Source organism: Fusarium redolens, assembly GCF_020744475.1.
Source record: "Fusarium redolens strain MPI-CAGE-AT-0023 chromosome Unknown BKA55scaffold_6, whole genome shotgun sequence".
NCBI lineage: Eukaryota > Fungi > Ascomycota > Sordariomycetes > Hypocreales > Nectriaceae > Fusarium > Fusarium redolens.
Window position 1 is genome coordinate 2025084 of NW_025763669.1, and position 13047 is coordinate 2038130.

The 13047-nt window shown below is 47.7% G+C and overlaps 4 protein-coding genes across 4 annotated transcripts; 3 read left to right on the forward strand and 1 right to left on the reverse strand.

Moving 5' to 3' along the window:
• The first annotated feature begins 2634 nt into the window (after positions 1 to 2634).
• Positions 2635 to 3740, forward strand: BKA55DRAFT_564932 (uncharacterized protein). Its single transcript, XM_046192516.1, has one exon. It carries the CDS (start codon positions 2655 to 2657, stop codon positions 3342 to 3344), a length of 690 nt encoding a protein of 229 aa, XP_046051311.1. The 5' UTR covers positions 2635 to 2654; the 3' UTR covers positions 3345 to 3740.
• A 70-nt stretch (positions 3741 to 3810) lies between these two features.
• Positions 3811 to 4364, reverse strand: BKA55DRAFT_641198 (uncharacterized protein; the record flags this gene model as incomplete). The annotated part of the gene is made up of 2 exons (XM_046197134.1): positions 3811 to 4171; positions 4230 to 4364. 2 exons carry the CDS (start codon positions 4362 to 4364, stop codon positions 4079 to 4081), a joined length of 228 nt encoding a protein of 75 aa, XP_046051312.1. The 3' UTR covers positions 3811 to 4078.
• Positions 4365 to 6080: 1716 nt separating this feature from the next.
• BKA55DRAFT_592974 (major facilitator superfamily domain-containing protein) lies at positions 6081 to 7194 on the forward strand (the record flags this gene model as incomplete). Its single annotated transcript, XM_046195476.1, has 2 exons — positions 6081 to 6247; positions 6300 to 7194. 2 exons carry the CDS (start codon positions 6081 to 6083, stop codon positions 7192 to 7194), a joined length of 1062 nt encoding a protein of 353 aa, XP_046051313.1.
• A 965-nt stretch (positions 7195 to 8159) lies between these two features.
• On the forward strand, positions 8160 to 10748 carry BKA55DRAFT_592975 (uncharacterized protein; the record flags this gene model as incomplete). Its single annotated transcript, XM_046195477.1, has 1 exon — positions 8160 to 10748. The coding sequence occupies one exon, from the start codon at positions 8160 to 8162 to the stop codon at positions 10746 to 10748; it is 2589 nt and encodes an 862-aa protein (XP_046051314.1).
• Positions 10749 to 13047: the final 2299 nt, after the last annotated feature.

Below are 13047 nucleotides of genomic sequence, written 5' to 3' on the forward strand. Positions count from 1 at the left end.
TAAGGTGAGCCAGGTAGACCTTGTCCCGGGGGACGGGACCCTGAGGTACAGGATCGACAATACAAGACAGTGCTATAGTGAAGGTACTGCTGGGACACTGTCTCTGCTGTCGCGGTGCTGCACGCAGTATCAGAGGTCGCACCACAGCGCAGCAACTGCCTACTGGAGTAATAGGATTTGCGACGAAGCCTCAAAGGGATCTAGCTCCTCGGGCAGGGATTGACTGATGCTGAATGAATGTGGATATGGATGCCGATGGGATGTTTCCACAGAAGCGGCCGGGGTGGACTGGGCTGGGATGGCAGCTGGAGTTTTGGCTGCTACTGGACAGTGAGTCTGGAAGCAACTCCACTATATCCACCGTTCCTGGACAAGCGGACAAGGGCCCTGTCAGTATCGCAAGGGTTTGAGTCAGGGACTCTTCTTTTTTTTTTGAGCGTCGACGGAGCTGGAGCGGAGTAGGGATTTAAGTGGGATAGGGGTTGTGATGGTGTTCTTCAGGAGTTTGCTATGTATCGTGTCGTGCATTGGATTGATTAACGTTGCGTGGAAGGATCAGTAGAAGTCGCCTAGAACACACTGTGCCACTGTGATTAATTGATAGGCGGATATGGATGGAATGCATGAATGTATGGCCAACCTCTCTTGTTCACGCACAAAGCTTGGATCTGTGGCTGTGGCCACAACCTCCTTTGATCGTGATATCTTCAAGCCTAGTCATGTTCATAGCTTCTCCGCGATATTCATTACTAGCATGCTAGCCTCTAAGGCTCCTCGTGGTTGCTCGGCAAGACCGTCTTTCTGCGGCTCCAGGGCTCCTCTTATCATGACTAGTATTGGCCATCGTCCATCGTGGGACAGTAGCTCAGCTTGTTATTGAGTTGGGTCAGATACACTTCCATAACAAAGATGCCAGGTAGCGGTTGGTCCATATCTTGAATATGTAATGTCCCGCTTCAAAGAATGAGCGAACCGTGCGAGTGAGTGTATGAGTCTGATGCCTGATGGTATTGATTTCTGCATGGGATCATCAGACACCTCTCGTGTCGCTGCTATTGTACTGTAGTCTGTCTGTACCCATTACGGCTACCGTCACAGTTGCATACCATGCTTGCTTGCTTTTAACCGTTGAAACACATAGACGTCTTTATCGTCCCAGGTTACTTCTTTCGAGACTCCATTTTGCTGAGACGTGGATACATGTTACATCGGATCTGTTTCATATAACCATGCCATAAAACTCAGTCGTAATTGACTTGTTACATGTCATCTACCGAATACCTAGAAACAACCATTTTTCATCCCATACATGGTCTCGCACGGACAGACTCAGCTTTTTGTCATTATCACCAACATCAAAGACAGAAAAAGAGAATGTGAGTTATTAGACGAGCCAAGCCAAGCTAAAGACAAGACCACTTAACCACCCCTGTCCAGACTAATAGCTATGGCGTGGGCGTGGCAGCCACCGCAAATCAAATGGTCGATGCTTTGGTCCGAGAACTGAGAAGCTCCACAAGCCACGCGGGTCAATGGAATGCTGGCGCGCTTGGGGATGATGGCTCTTATGTTCTCCGAATATCACGAATGGATCATGAACGAACCAACATGGGATACCTAGTCTAAGTCGCTCTCGCCTCAGGAGGCAACTTTCCTCCGAGGCGAGATAACGACATTCCCCATTGTCCATTGCGTAAACCGGTTATCCGTACAATGATCAGCAGTCCATGCTCTCCACGTGCTTTGTTGTTGATCGACACTACTGTACGATCATGATGAGCTGCTGCAGATTGTGACTCCTATTCCGCTAAACAGGATATCAATTTGGCCCATCAATGATCCGTGAGTGATTCCAGTAAACCACCTCGACCACCTATCGGCTCCTATCTTGACAATTAGTTGATACCGACTCCCCTGGCCCGAATGAGCAATTATGATAAACGTGGGCGACGGCGTCTATCCAACTATAGTTACTATACACACAATCCAAGACTCAATTCTCAGGGCCAGCTTCTGGGTACTATAACTTTATCCATCCAGATCAGCTCAGCTCAGCCCCAACCCAGTAAGAATGCTCTCCTCTACGTGAGGCCGTGCGGGATGGCCCAGGGAATTATCCAAAGTCGCTACCCGTCATGGCGTCGTTACACGTAGTATCACGCTCGAGAGACAGCTTGCAGGTCTTGCTGTAACTCGTCAGTAACAGCAATGAATCTGTTTTGAACGGTCAAGATCTCATTTCTGTAAAGTTTACCGGATATGAGCTCCCTCTCGCCTCAGAAATGGACGCTATCATAAAGTCAAAATAGGGCCCGAACCAACGGGACACGTCTCGACCCCGGATCCATCATGTTGGCTGACAACTTTTGCCCCTCCAGAGGCTGACTAGCACTGAGACGAGACGCTGGTCAATCTGCGATCCTGCAGCACATACAATGGCCAATCTACGTGACAGCGACAGAAAAGATCGGACATTTTCCTATGTGCCGAGACTGAGCGGAGAAGAGGGCCGAACATGGCTCCCGGATCCACGGTACAGGCTCAGGTTCAGGGTCCAACAAAGACAACAAAAAAGAGGATCGACACCAAAGAAACCTAAACCTAGTGCTTGCAAATGTCTAAGACATTGTCCATCTTGAGACTTGGGTCCTGATATGTTACGTGGTCTCGTCTCACCCTCTCACCACTTACACGGCTCAGACGCCGCCGCACCGGAACTCATTGTCTCTGATTTGCATCATGACTGGCTCGTGTCGTCACTCTCCAATCTGTCTCAGTACGCTAAATCCATCCCCTGCAGCTTGTCAGCTCAAGTTGTCCAGCCACTTTTTGTATCAGGCGGGCTACGCTATCACAATCACTACATTGGCTGTGCCGGACAAGCTGGTGGAGATAGCTGTTTAGAGCTTCAATTGGCGTGCTTTGGTTTTTGCGTGCATAAGGTAGTCAAGCGACCTGTTGATGGCACTATCGAATATGGATACACTCAACCAGATAGCCTACGCATTGCTGCAGAACGCCAGGTCTTCTGTACTTTGACTGTTTGCTTGAGTGGCAAAAGTACTTTTCTAGGCATCTCACCATATCATGTTCAGCCTAGTCCCCTTATCACAGCTCGACTTCAGTCAATGGGTTATACAACGGAGGACACAACAAATACTCATCAATGCTCATCATCCCTTCATGAATCACACATTTCTTTAGCACAGATTCTGTTTTGGTATCATCGATACAATTCGGGGTCCTCTTATGACCCAACTCAGTCAGTACATACAGCCCGTGTTTCAGGAACAAAGCATGGACGAATACCTTGGCATCATCACCTCCATGTTTGCTTGCTTTGAAAGACCAGATGACTTTTCGGGCTCGGCCCGAAGTCTAATCATCGTTTCCGGCGCCTCAGCTAATAGTCTACCCTCTCCTCGGGACAGGTCCTTGCGTCGATGTTTGCTCGACTTTCTACTCTGTCATTGGATGCTATTAACAGAAACGAGAGCATGACGCCTCATGCACGTTGCCTTGTGTTGGGAGCTGAGACAAGTATGATCTGCAATGAGGCTGCGTCCTTTGAGTTGTGGTGTTGAGAAATCGTTAAAAATAGACGATATCATGTTGGTCACAATCTTAGAAGGATTAGAGATCTAGCTAGTGTGGCTTAAAGAAACACGGCACGTATTGCAGTGGAACAAGAGTTCCCACAGCACAGTCTATATTTATGCTCTAATGCTGATTACTCGAACTGATAGCGAGAAATCTATTTAACCAATAATGGGGTCAATGCCTCAAGTGATGTGGCATGGCAAGTCCGTCGTTTCTTCATAGCTGAAGAGTGAGGCTTTGTTCTGAGTATCACCAACACATGCTATCCCGTGGTCTGTCCCTCAGAGGTATATGGTCGGCCCAATGGTTATCGACTCGCATTCAGTTATGCAAGTGATTAGTTTCCTTAGGGCGAAACTGGCTGTTATGAAGTCGAGAATTTGCATGCTCAGCTGCAATTCGCCGAAAGAGCTTGGTCAAGAAGACAAGTCGCCTTTTCTCTCACGACTACAATAGCTGCTAGCATCATTTTGATACTTCAAGCGCCGAGACCGATAGGCTGGTTGCGGTATGGGTTGCGCTTTGGAAGCCCTCCAAGCGTTCCTGTCGTATTCATTAGAACGTGCCAGCACTGAAGGAGGTATCACAACGTTACCTTTAATATTTCCGTATCTACATAAGCGACATACTTCTTTTTCTAAACTGACACCCTCGATGACGGTTTCGGGGCAGGTCGCCATCAGCTCGCCGCGGATGCAGAGCTCGACGATTCGGCTGCTCAGTCGGCAGCACTCCTTGCACTGGACGTTTTCGCCTCGACACATAGCTATATAAGTATTCAGTTTCTATCCGTTAGGATATTGGGCTCTTACGAGGAACATACTCACTGGGATAGCGTTGTTGTGTTGGTGATTAAGGGGGTGTAGAACACTAGGACGGTGAAAATGGTGGTATTGTAGCGAAGCAAGATGCGATCAACGCAAATATATAGGGATCGAAGAAGTGAATGTTCCTCCCAGAGGCAAATTTCAGTAATTCAGTCCAATGTATTGATGAACTCACTTGTCGAACAACCAGCGTTCGAGAACAGAACCGTAGTCTTGAGGCCTGCTCTTTGGAGAATGGTTAGAACTACTTGTTCACAAAAGCGAACAGCAGAACATCACGTTTAATACAATTTGATAGTAACTTATTTTCTGCCTACAGATGTTGTTCAGTGTTTCTATTTTCATCCTGTTTCAGTCTCTAGTGGCATTTGGTGGTGAGATTAGTGTCCCCTGAGTTCTTTGTTCAAAGTGAAGAAATGAAAAGAAACATGAACAACCACGGTTTCGTCCGCCTCGATCACTAATTGCAGAAACAAAGAAATCTTATGACATGGCTCGCAAGGTTTCTTCAAGGGATTCGGTGTTTGTTGCGTTTAGCTATTGTCGAGTTACTGTAGAGTCAATTGGGGATAGTTACAGACACCAGACAAACAATAGAAAGGTGATGAGGCAATACTTGACATACATACATGACTCGGTATAACGCTTTCCTATAGCTACCTATTCAATTGATTGGCCACGCCCGCGTGATTGTTTCTCGCTAATAGCAATCTCAACTTCATAACTCATGCCGCTCAGTTTGCGAGGCCAATTTGTATATCAACAAAATAAGAAGCTTGTGGAACATGATTTTCCAAAACATGGCCGGCATTGTTATAACATGTTGAATTGTTTTACTAAGTATGATCTGTACCACCGACGTTTCGGTTCTTTGTCAGTTTATTGCTAGTTCGTGTGAAAGAACTGAACACCCAGGCCAGTTCGGGTATCAGGGGCCCGTGATATTCAGCTTCAATGCTGATATTCTTCAGCGGGAAGCTCTGGAATAATTATGTCTGTACGTAAAGGTAAAAATACTGTTCCAAGACGTTTCGTGACGGTTGAAACACCCTGTCACTGGCAAAGGGTGCCGCGTTTACTCCTGCAAGGGATCTCTTATTGTGCCTATTGAAACATGACTATCAAGCAAACAATAGGCGCATGGCTACAAGATCTCGGCCGTAGCAAAGTGTTCTTCTTCTTTCATGTTGGAATCATTCATCTAACATTACACAAGAAAATTAACTTGCCAGGTCACTCCTTTCTCTAGCAAACAATGTGGTCTCGCCCATACACTATACCGAGGGACTATCTGCTCCCTTTTCTATCAGTTTTTCTGTTTGTCATACAACTCGGTCTCTCTGTAAACGACCTACCGTCTATCAAACTCATGCAAAATATTGTATGCAAGCATGTACATCGCATCGATAGCCCTGGGCTTCTTCCAGAAGAGAAATGTCAGGATGAGCCAGTGCAACAGCGACTCAACTTCATTATGATGGGGATGCAAATCTCCCCACTATTTCGGGTATGTTTCCATCTCAACTCATATCTGTACACATTAGGATTGTGCATAGGACTGACAAATCTACAGCTACCCTAGTTGCTTTCCCCTTGGGTGTTCTCGCAGATCGAATCGGCCGTCTTCCTGTACTCGGTGCAAGCATCCTCAGCATGATACTGTCAGAATCATACACCATGTTCGTATGCTGGAAATCAAGCATGATTCCACTCGAGGCAATATGGGGTATCGGTGTCGCACTTCTCTTTGGTGGAGGTCGAAGTGTTGCTGAGGCTATGGTATTTGCTATCATTGCGGACATGGTGCCCGACTCCAAGAGGCAAGCTATATTCTTAGGACGAGATAAACTAGTTGCTGACCAGTCTTACTAGATCAACATGGTTTCAGTGGGTTGTCGCCTCTGTTCTTGCTGCTCAGCTCGTTGGCCCTGCGCTATCAGGAAAGCTTGTTCCGTCATCGATATGGATGCCACTCTTCTTGTCCTTGGGCTTGGTATTCGGGGGCGGTATCATCCTAGTGAGCTTGACACCAGAAACGCTCAAACGAAAGCAGCCTCAGGGGGACACAAGCATTGGGCCGTATGACTATGGCCTAGAGTCAGACATGTTGAGCTTGGAGTCTCCCAAGAGAACATCGGTGCTGGTCGCCTTCAAGTCGATATTCACTAGGCCTCTCCTCTGGCTTCTCCCTGGCTCTGTCATGACAATCCCACTAGCAACAGTGCAGACTGACATCACCGTTCGCTTAATGCCCATACAGTTCAACTGGCCCCTCGACCGTTCTGTACTCATTGTATCTTTGCGAAGCCTGGTCACACTTCTCACCCTGTGCATACTGCCACCTGTAATCACATATTTCTGGACCAAACTCGCTCGTTCGCCAGCTCATCGCAAATGCTCAATTCTAGCTCGTGCGAGTTCGTTGCTATTCTTAGCTGGCTGCCTCTGCATGATGATGGTAACAAAGGAAGCCTTCATCATTGCAGGCCTAGCCGTGTCGGCACTGGGCTCAGGTCTACCTACGGTATGCCGCGCCATGTTAGTTGGGGTGACAGGGGAGGGGAGAGCCGGGATGCTATTTGGACTGCTGGCGGTCTGTGAGATCCTAGGTTTCCTCGCTTGCGAGACAAGCATGGGGGCGTTATTTGGGGTTGGGCTGAAGACGTGGCTGGGGATGCCATTTTGTCTGGGGACATCAGCTGCTCTTGTTATAAGTCTGACAACCTGGTTAGTTCCTATGAAGTTGTTGAGTGCTGGGGACAGTTGATCGGAAACTGTCTCGTTAATTCGATGTTGACAGGAATATCCGGTTTGGGGTTGACGGCAAGGGATAATTACAACTACCCTGGAGCATCACAAATTTTCACAGAATTCAACCTTATTAACGTTACACATAAATACACAGTAGCATCTCCACGGCAGCCGCTTAAAAAACTCTATCCTTGAAGAGATCATCCTCAAATTGGAAGGTGAATTTGTCCACGTTGTGTGCCTTACCCTTACATGACATTGGTGTCGCGGTATTTGCCTGTGACACCATTCACAGCTGATGCTCCAAAATTGGCAGATGGCTTCAAGAATTCCAGTTTTGAAGGTTTCAAGGAGTTATAGGTGAGACAAATCCAGGTCTTGGTGCTGTAGCAATATCTTACTTAATACATATAAGCGCTGGAATTCATCTTTACCAGCATACCCTGATCACCATATGCAAGATGGACCAGTAAGAAGGGCTCCAATATCTGCAAGTCTCGGATTCTTACGCTTCTCTTTTGCCAACACAAGGCCCATCAAGAGTCACATAGTGAAAAGTCAAAATTGATTGGGCTTGGCTCAGATCAAATGCCCCGTCAAAGAATCAGCAGATCAGAGGAAGACGAGACAAGGCGATGCAAGGGTATATGCAACAATACCCAATTATGTTATGTTATGCAACTCTGGAGTGTGTCAACCGTGGCAGATTTCGCCAGATACCGTTCGACCTTGACTTGACCTTGTTCAACCTCAATCATTCTGAGGCTCCTACTTCCGAGCTCCGAGAGTTGCGAATTTCGTAAAGAGGCGAGGTATAAAAACGTTCATCACGTCATATCGCCGACTTGTCAGATAATAGCCTTATCTATAACGACACCAAGTACGCTGACCTGAGCAATTTAGAACGGCCCTTATATCCTCAGCCAGAGACTGGAAGCTACACCAAGTACCAGAGACGTCTCTCTAAGAAACGACAAAGAGATGGCGGCTATAAAAATCGATACAGAAGAAGCTCTTCGGCGTGTCATTCACACAACACCTATCATCGACCATCATGCCCACCCTCTCTTAAAGCTGAATGCTATAAGGAAACATCCTCTCCTATGCATCGCTACCGAGGCCAATGGAGATGCCATTGAAGACTCAAAGACAAGCTTGGCACATCTTCGTGCTGTAAAGGTTCTCGCCAACCATCTAGGCACTGAGACAACTTGGGAAGCTGTTGAGGCTGCTGTCGCCAGAAAGCAAAAGGGCAACTATGATGAGTGGATAAAGACATGTATGTCAGGCATCGAAAACATCTTGGTCGATGATCTTCTGGGCGATCCGGCTGATGTTGAGCCTTACCACACGCTCAATGCTTATACAAGAAGCCCCAACAAGCGCATCCTTCGAATCGAAGAGGTTGCAGCGAGCTGTATCGAGAAGGCCTGTGGTCAATTCTCACACCCTTCAGAGGCATTCTCAGGATCTGTTGAGAATTTCATGAACGCCATCTATGATGCTCTCGATGACCCGGAAATTGTTGGCTTCAAGTCTGTTATCTGCTATCGAACAGGTCTCGTCGTCACTCAAGTCACCGACCTTGAGATCATCATGCAACAGTTCCAGCTCATATTTGACGCCAGGAAAGAAGACGGTGCTCAACCGTTTGAGAGACTTGATCATGAGCCACTCAACGAGTACTTCCTTCACATCCTGGCTGGCTTGATCCAGAACAGTGAGGATGAGCACAAGAAACCTGTCCAGTTTCACACTGGTCTTGGAGACAATGATATCACATTATCCAAATCGTCACCTGCACATCTACAAGAGTTCATCAAAACATACCCAGATGTGCCAATCGTTCTCCTTCATGCTAGTTACCCCTTCACTCGTGAAATGGGATACTTGGCGAATGTTTACAGCAATGTCTACGCTGACATTGGCGAAGTGTTTCCCTTCATCAGCCGCGAGGGACAAGAAGGTGTAGTTCGACAAATCTTGGAGCTCTGCCCAGTATCAAAGATTCTCTGGAGTACCGACGGACATTACTTCCCGGAGACTTACATCATAGCCGTGGATCAGCTACGGGACGTGTTGCAGACTGTGCTGGCGGATTATGTTCACAAGGGAGATATGACCTGGACACAGGCAGCTCAGCTGGTTCAAGACATTCTCTTCAACAACGCCAACAAGCTATATGATCTGAAATTAGAATTCAAGCCATTGCCACCAGACTCAAGTCAAGGTCTTGAGTCTTCTGAGCAAACGTACGTTGCGACACTGGCCCGATTCCTCAAGAATAAGGAAGAACCGAGATTCTTGCGGGTAACTTGGACTGACTTCATTGCAATGTCCCGAGCGAGAGCAATTCCTATGCGCCGCGTCTGGTCCATGCTGCGAAACGGCGAAGACTTTACACTCGGCGTGACGAAGGCTGGCCTTGGAATCGACCAAAGAGATTCGCCAGTGCCGAGTATCACACCGACAGGAGAGTATAGATTGCATCCCGATCTGAGCAGCCTTCGTATTGGTCCTCGCAAGGGGCATATCAGTGTCATGGGTGACTTCAAAGAAAAGGACGGCACGCCCGCGCCTTTCTGTACACGAACCCTCCTAAAGAAGACACTCAAGCAGGCAGCTGAGCAAGGGCTCGAGTTTACGCTCGGGTTTGAGATCGAGCTTGTGCTTTTCCGTCGCGGTCAAGAGAACAAGTTCGTACCACTTGATAGCGACGGACATATGTGGTCGGTCACTCGGGCCCTGGACCACGAATCAGTGATTGAGGTCCTTGAAGATGCCGTTGAACAACTCGATGCTGCTGGTGTGTATATAGAGTTAATGCATCCCGAAAGTGCCAATGGGCAGTACGAGTTTGTTCTGCCCAAGGCATCGGCGCTTGAGGCAGTTGACACTCTCCTCTACACCAGAGAAGTTATCAGCAGCTGCGCTACAGCAAAGGGATACCGCATGACGCTCCATCCTAAGCCATATGCCATGTCATGCGGGACAGCAGCGCACATGCACATGTCTATCTCATCACCTATCGGATCGGATAAACAAGTTTACGAACCCTTCTACGCAGGTGTCCTGAAGCATCTCCGAGCCATTGCAGCGTTCACATACTGCAGCATGGTCAGTTACGAGCGTGTTGTAGACGGCTGCTGGGCAGGCGGAACCTGGGTAACATGGGGTACCCAGAACCGTGAAGTGCCACTACGCAAGATCCAGGGTAGTCACTGGGAGATCAAGTGCATCGATGGACTTGCCAACCCCTACTTATCGCTTGCGGCGATCCTATTAGCGGGTACAAAGGGTGTTGCTGACGAGGAAGAGCTGGTCTGGAAAGACTGCGCCAAGGACCCTGCAGTGCTGTCTTCGTCAGAGAGAGAAGAGCTCAACATGAGTGCAAGATTGCCCAAAAGCATACAAGAGGCGCTTGCGGCCCTGGATGAAGATGAAGAGTTGACTGGACTACTTGGTCCTGAAGTTGTTGAGAGATTTATCGACATCAAGAAGGCAGAGACAGCTATTTTGGAGGAGATGGGAGTTGATGAGCGGAGACAATGGGTCATGGAGCGATACTGAAGCTGACAATGACCTCGTTTACATTTGACGAGGAGATGGATATTAGCTAATAGACTGAGAACTTGGCATCTTCAACAAGCCTTTCTTATGTTAAAGAATTCATCTTCCCTGTCAGCTGAAACATTTGGTACCCAATGTCATGATGGTGACTCCGCAACAATGGGTGACGAAGCGCTAGAAAAGCTCTTACATGGACAGGGCGTTCGCGAAACCCGTGGTACTGGGTACAGTACCAGGGATTATGCATCGAGAAACTAGGTGGTTATTTCTGATCAAACACCGACAATAGTAAATAAACTTGGTTTAGGGATGAAACTAGGCTACGGCAGAGTGACAGTTGGCTCAGTGGCAGTGGATGGTGGCTTATTTGAGGGGTCTCTCAGCTGGAATGAGGCGGACGATACTGTCTATAGCTCTATGTGAAGTGAAGCTGGTTGCAACGTCATTGCATCCAATGTTATGTTATGCCTCTGCATTCCATTCCATTCCATCTGCTAACGATGGAATGCACTTCAAGAGCAAGGAGCAGTCTCTAACAATTATGATCCCTGTGCTTATCATGAAAGATTTATCCACATTCTGGTGCTGGTCTTGACCTCTGATAGGTTATGCAAAAAGGTCTGGACCCTATGGATCGTATCATATCATTTAAAGGTGCCTCTCAAAGTGGATCGTCCCAAGCAAAAGTTGCTGTCGATCCAACCTCGAAACTCAGATCTAGGAATAAAGAAAGCTTGGCTGAGGTCCCCACTGTTTCTCGTTTTTATCCGGGGTCTGCTCGCTTCTTATCCTGCGCTTTTTGATGGGACGTGGAAATTAACGACGGAGTCGAGAGCCCATCAGAGGAGTAATGTCCGTGACCAACTTTTCTTCCTTTTTATCTATTTAATCTTGAGATGGGTCAATTCATGCTTCAAAAGTGAAATACTGTAGTTTCAAGGGACTGAGGCACTAAAGCCATCCTTGGAAAAGTGCCCTGACTAAAGACGAGCTTAACAACGCCGTCGGTTCCTCTTTGCGCTATTCACAACAGTTCCAGGTACGTCGGACTTTGCCGTCCGCTGGCATTTGCCATTGACAGTCAATTTGCCATGGAGATGAGTGGATCGGACGTTTCAAACAGAACCCACAGCAACATTCTTTGACGGAGCATGCATAAGCTTAATAAGATCCAACGTTGACCAAACTCGCCTACAGATAGTATCACCTTGTAGCATCCTCAAGCCTTTGTATATCTCCGCAAGGTTGACTTCGTGTAGACTCTGCACTTGTGCTGGTCAAGCAAACCTTATTTATCAACGAAAATCCATTTCTCAGCTGGCCCTGTCAGCGGAAATCACCTTGTCGCGCGTCGCATCCAGCAAATTCCACCGTTGATGGCTGAAGCCGGTTCGCTGGAAACTCATCCCGTCCAATGGTTCAATGTGCCCTGTCCGTGCATTTTATTGTTTCTTTTAAAGGGCCTTCCTCGCTGTTGATCGATGTACGCGATCGGCCAGGTTGCTGAAGATCACTTCCTTTTACTAACATGTCGATGTCCATCACCCGTAGCCGAACTCAATCTAGTTTGGAGTTTGTTTGCCAAAGGCCAATAAGCACTTATCGCCAAGGGTAATAATGCATGCGGAAGAAGTTGTCGGTTGACATATTCCTGATGTCGAGTCTGAACCAAAGTAAAAAGAGAATACCGTCTGCTTTTGATGGATATAGCCATCCTTGATATTGCATGATATGGATTCTGGAGATTAGTCTCTTTGTGGTTTAGTTCTGAGTGGCTTGACCACTAACATTAACAGACCACGCAGCAATCCGCCAAACGGGCGAACAGCTCGCAGCTTAGGTACTGTACCTTACTGTGGTCTACCTCTTCTGTACCTAACTTCAGGTCCAGCCGGAACATTCATAGTGCCAAACTCGACATGCGTATCCCGCGTAACCCGCTCGGTCCGGTAACAACCCGTATTATTGATTTGCTTGTTCGTTCAGCTCCAGTTTCGTTCGAGCTCGATGGCAATTCCGCATTCTTGGCTTCCCGAATTCGATTCACAGCAAGGATTTTAACTTTATCCAACAAGTCCTTGAAGAATATCGTCTCAAAATTCAACCCGTGGCAACGAATTCATGTACGTCCTTACAACAGCCGTTTATTGAGCCTTCCCTCCACGCGTTGGCTTCTCCAAGGGCCAAGCTTTTACCACTGCGACAGTTCAGCCTACAGGACGGCCTAGTGGCCCAGACAGCTTAGTCCCACGCATGCCCCCAAGAGACTCCGCCGATCGCTACCGTTTCCAACACCACT